The 5,307-nt window shown below is 33.2% G+C and overlaps 1 protein-coding gene across 1 annotated transcript; it reads right to left on the bottom strand.

Moving 5' to 3' along the window:
* Window positions 1-565: 565 nt before the first annotated feature.
* LOC145033916 (ubiquitin-conjugating enzyme E2 2-like) lies at window positions 566-2,190 on the bottom strand. Its single transcript, XM_078982397.1, has 6 exons — window positions 2,047-2,190; window positions 1,634-1,767; window positions 1,519-1,544; window positions 1,303-1,392; window positions 1,098-1,186; window positions 566-906 (listed from the first exon to the last, which is right to left on the bottom strand). Exons 2-6 carry the CDS (start codon window positions 1,756-1,758, stop codon window positions 778-780), a joined length of 459 nt encoding a protein of 152 aa, XP_078838523.1. The 5' UTR covers window positions 1,759-1,767; window positions 2,047-2,190; the 3' UTR covers window positions 566-777.
* Between the last annotated feature and the right edge of the window lie 3,117 nt (window positions 2,191-5,307).

Consider the following 5,307-nt stretch of genomic DNA (forward strand, 5'->3'; position numbering starts at 1 on the left):
CAAAAACATTAAGAGATCTAGATGCACCATCCTAACCATTCTACCAAGTATATTTATGGTTTTTTAAATATTTCTACTTTATTGTAAACATTAAGAAAAACATCATTAATCTGCTATGCTATTGTTTTCTGGTTGTCATCGTCGCCGTTAAAAAAAATGTAGCCACCACTGCTGCAAAAACTATTGTCGCCAAGTACCACTTTTGTTAACTATATAGTAGATCTCGATGACGTTAGATCTACCACTAAGTCTAAGGGACCGTTTATCGTCCAAGACAAGATATACAACCTTTTATTGTGTTTCAGAGTTCATCGACTCAACTATTGATTTTGTCTCATCCAAAAATATAAAACAACCACAAATATAATGAAAAACACTTCCATATCAAGTACTTGTAAATACAACATGCAACGAATCAAATAAACTTGAAAACACAAAGCCATTTAATTACAAACACTCGAGGGAAGTTTCTTTTCGACTTAACAAGCTTATCAATCCGAATTAACCCAACAATATTGGCTTATCCGCGTAACACAACCCTTTATTATCATTTCAAGCAACAAAAAAGAAAATTCCATGCCAATATATTACAAGAAATCATTATGTACAACAACAAAGTCTCAAAACGCAAGCAAAAAAAAAATCCCTAGAAATTGAAGTTATATTGGTTTTCCATTATTAGTGTTTGAGCGTTGTGTTCTCAAAGAAGCATATATATGTTATAAAGGTACACAGATGAGATAAGATATGAAAACAACGGATGTTTTTAACTTTTTTTTAGTCGGCTGTCCAGCTTTGTTCAACAATTTCACGCACTTTTCTGTTGTACTCGCGCTTATTCTCACTAAACAACCGTGCTGCTTCAGAGTTTGCTGGGGAGTTTGGATTTCGATCGCACAGTAATGACTAAAATTCATAAATGTGAGTTAGAAAAGATAACCATAAGTTTCGATAAAACATAGGTTTGAGTGGGTAAGAGTTTGATAAACGAAATTTTTATCGAAATGAAAGTTTTATCTAAAAACTCATGTGAACAAGCATACAAAGATGTTAAATTTCAAAGAGAAGGACCCTATATAATATCAAAGCTAGCATACCTGAATTGATGTAAGAATGGCAGCAACATCGTAGATTGGACTCCATTGATTTTGAAGAATGTCCAAGCATATGCTCCCATCTGCATAAACTACCCAATACAAAAAAAAAGGAATAAAATAAGAAAGCAATCCCATATTCCCATATTACCATATTCCCATATACATTGATTTGAAAGATATTATCTTGTTGATAATGCTAACTTACTGTTTGGATGAAACATTCGGGAAATAAATCGAACTGTTGGTGGCTTATTTGGATAATCTTCTGAAAACTGCAGTGTCAATTTGAACGTACCTGAGGGTGTTATATTATTCAACAAAGATCTATCAATTTCAGTTCAAATCATAGTATTTATATGTAAATATATTGTACTAAAACAATGTATGATAAATCAAAAAGATCATAGAAGTGATCACACACCTCCATCCCAAGGAGTATCATCAGGGCTGAAATGCAAATAAAACTAATCAGTAAAACAATCATATTATCTCAAAGAAGCCATGAAAAACAAACATTAATTCACAGCTCCACCTACCCAAATATGAAGGCATTCCAAAGCATAATATTGTTATCATATGGCGCACCACTGATTCCAGCCGGAGGATCCTGCTGCAACCTCTTGAAATCCCTCATTAACCTCTTTCTCGCCGGCGTCGACATCCTCAACGACTGTTATAGATATAAAAAATCGACTTTGAAATTTCAATCTACCAATCATGTATCTGTATCTAGTTCGCGTGAGATTATCGATAATCAAGTGCCATTAAAATACATATTTGTATTCTAATCCTAGATCTATAAACCTCGTAATATTCGTAAGATGAGAGACGATATTTAAGCACTAATTGAATGATATAACATGTTACTCGATTCTAGGGTTCCGTTAATATGAGCGTGATAGCGTGATAATTAGATGGATAGTTGAAAAGGATTGAGAAATCTTGTTGCCTGGAAGGTTAAGCGGCCGGAAAAGTGAATCGGAAGTTGATCAAACGTCGGTGATGGTGGATATGTCTGGCCTCCGTTCGTCGCCCTTCAAAACCCACAAAATCTTGCACAAAAGGACGAGTGTTCGACTTCGCGTAACATGTGAGCCACTGATTATATCATTCTCATACAGTTGCACTTACTTAAACCAGAACAAAACTGCATTAGAAAATGTACTTTATGCATTGAAATTTGTACATGGATCTATCTTTACCCTTTTATTTATGTCTTCTGTTTTGGGTTATGACAAATCACCTGTCCACTTGAATACAAACAAATTAGGCCATCCAATCCAAAGTTGCTGAATTTTGAAGATCTTATGTTTTTAATATTTTATTATCTCAAAAATTATTTCCTAAGGCCTTCCGGTATGGAAGGGAGCTGACTTGGCATGTCAACCTACGTGTGAATACCGTCTCAAATGTGTAGGTGGTTTGTGGTGTAATACCCTCTACGGACGAAGACAACGAATCGGAAGAGGGGAGAGAAGGGAAGGAAGTAACGATTGTATATTTGACCGTTCAATCCATTTTTTGAAAAAAATAAATATACTTTTATATTTAAATAACATCTCTTACATTTTTTACCTATAAATACTATACATTTTATCTATATTTTATGCTTCTAAGCATAAACATTCTTTTACTTTCTTTATATTTTCTTCAAAAATGGGTCAAAATCAAAATACTTCACCTACTTCAAACACCCCAGCTATCTCAAACACTCCAAATGATTATCAAACTTACATGCAATTGTTAAACCCTTCAATCCAACTACAACATTTATTCACTAACCTTTCATACAGCCCATAATTCTACCTACAATAACGACCACAACAACAATTCATTCAATCCCAATTCACTCAACCCCAACTTACTCAACCTCAATTCCAAGGTTTTCAACAACAACCTTCTTAACAGTTTCAACCATAACAATTCCAAACACAGTCATCTCAAGTATCATTATCTTAATCCCAAACTATAAACCTCAATAACGACGACGAATGGGTCTAAGAAAAACCACAACCATCTCGAAGCAGGCAACCAAAAAGGAAAAGGGAAAAAATAGTAGCTTAGAATGAAGAAGAGCCTAAGCTTTAGCGGAAGCTTGGATTTTAATATCGTGTGACTCGAGAAGAGACAACGCACAATTCGGCGAAAGTTTTTAGAATCATGTTTAAGATCACTTTCACGCACTACTAGGAAGACAAACGGATCGGTCGTACGACACAGTCAACGAAAAATGGTGTGATTTACAAACAGTTTGCATAAAGTTTAATGGCATATTTGAGAATCTTAAAAATATACAGAAAAGTTGTAACGACTTCAACATTTTATCAACTGTGTGCCACCATTTCAAAGTTACCAACAATTGTAAAACATTCGGCCATCAAAAAGCATGAGAAGTTTCTTCAGGGTCCAAAATGGGACCTTGATCTGGAGACATCGCATTCAGACTCGATCACCGACTCCAACAAAAGACCAATAGCTTCTGAATCGGACGCGGGTTTTAGCCTCGATCTCAATGATGAATTCGACATTACCGAGGTAGAGGGTCCACTGGAAGTCCAACTTCGTCGACCATCCGGGAATGGATAAAACAAAACGGGTGGCGTCTTCAAACAGAAAAGCAACTGCAACTAGTGAAGATGGACTTGTGGAATCCATAGATAGAACTCTAAGTTTTTTAGAAAAAAAAATATCAATCAACGGAGGAAGCTCGTCACTAAAAAAACACTATTACTGATCTTCAAATAATAAACACAAAACCCTAGTCGGATCTCAATCTAGAAAATCTAGCGACATTTCTAAAAATCCAACAATAAGTCCGCGAAAAATATGAAAATTAAGTTCTAATATTTATATTTTAGTTGGTATGTTTTATGTTTTTTTAAGTAATTTATGATTTTTTTTTTTATTTTTTTTTATGTTTTTTTAAGTATTTTAGGATTTTAATCTATATGATTTAAAATAATGTAGTGTGTTTTTAATTTAATTTGTGTTTTTTAATTATGTTTTTAATTTAATCTAATAATATTAAAAAAAATATTGTAGAGTAATAACGTTTCCAAAGAATAATAGTTTGTCAGTAGATTTATAGAATTATAGTGGAGTTTACATTATGTTGATGTCACATTATTTTTTGAATGGGTTGTATGTAACCACTTTCCTTAACCTAAAAATATGTTGATATTTATGTGGCAAATATATATCCATATAAATCAAAATCAATTATTAGATTTCTACAATTTTTCATCAATGCGGCAAATATACATCCATATAAGTCAAAATTAATTGTAGTAATTAGATTTTTACTTTTTCACTCTTTATCATATGATATTTTTTCTATCATGGTTCTTTATCCCTTTCAAGCATAAGATTTATAGAAACAAAGGCCATGATAGACCAAGCAAACCGTACTAATCGGAAAAATATAAATATAATTCAGCTTAATAAAGTTATCGAGCTTAACTCGACTCGGCTCAAATATATAAATACGAATAAAAATAAAAGATATTGTATAAATATTACTAAGTTCGGTTAGGTTTATGAGCTTTAACGGTTGAGTATTCCAATACTTAAGCTCAACTAGATATATATTCAAGCTCGAGCAATTTTTGAGTATTTTTCTAATCAGTATATATTATCTCTCGAGTTATTATATCCTCTAGTCTTTTTAGAAACAAAGAAAATGGACATCTTCGACAAAAAAAAAAAAAAAAAAAAGCTGTACATGTGTCCTAATTATCATCTAAACAAGTAATATTGATTGAATTTCAAAGTATTGTAATTTATTGGGTAAATTACATCAATCGTCCCTCGCACACATGCCAGAAAGCGTGTTTAGTCCCTATTTTCAAAAATTAACTCGGATAGTCCCTTATATCGTTAAAAGTTGCACGCTTCATCCCTCGTTAGTTTTAATTTGCATGTTTTATCCCTTGTGAGACATGAAAGGACTATAATGCCCTTTTTATTTTCTTTTTCATTTATTTTTATCAATTTCAATTATTTTTAATTATTAAAAAGTATTATAATTATTTTTCTATGTTTCTGAAGAATTCTTGACCACCACCACCATCGGTAATCCTCACCACCACCACCGGTAATCTATGCCATCGTCGGAAAATGGAGCACCGCTGCCACCCCTCAACATACCCCCACCCACTCCCCGGTTCAAAGCTCATCTTTTCCATTGAAAATAATCACCAACCACCACCTC

Source organism: Lactuca saligna, chromosome 3 (assembly GCF_052625555.1).
Source record: "Lactuca saligna cultivar CGN05327 chromosome 3, ASM5262555v1, whole genome shotgun sequence".
Taxonomy (NCBI): Eukaryota; Viridiplantae; Streptophyta; class Magnoliopsida; order Asterales; family Asteraceae; genus Lactuca; species Lactuca saligna.

Excerpts from the sequence above, each read along its gene's own strand:
- LOC145033916 (XM_078982397.1), bottom strand. The coding sequence starts at position 1,758 with ATGTCGACGCCGGCGAGAAAGAGGTTAATGAGGGATTTCAAGAGGTTG. Across the intron at positions 1,187-1,302 it reads CCGAATGTTTCATCCAAACA|TTTATGCAGATGGGAGCATA; the intron begins GTAAGTTAGCAT and ends TGTATTGGGTAG. Across the intron at positions 907-1,097 it reads CCATTCTTACATCAATTCAG|TCATTACTGTGCGATCGAAA; the intron begins GTATGCTAGCTT and ends TATGAATTTTAG.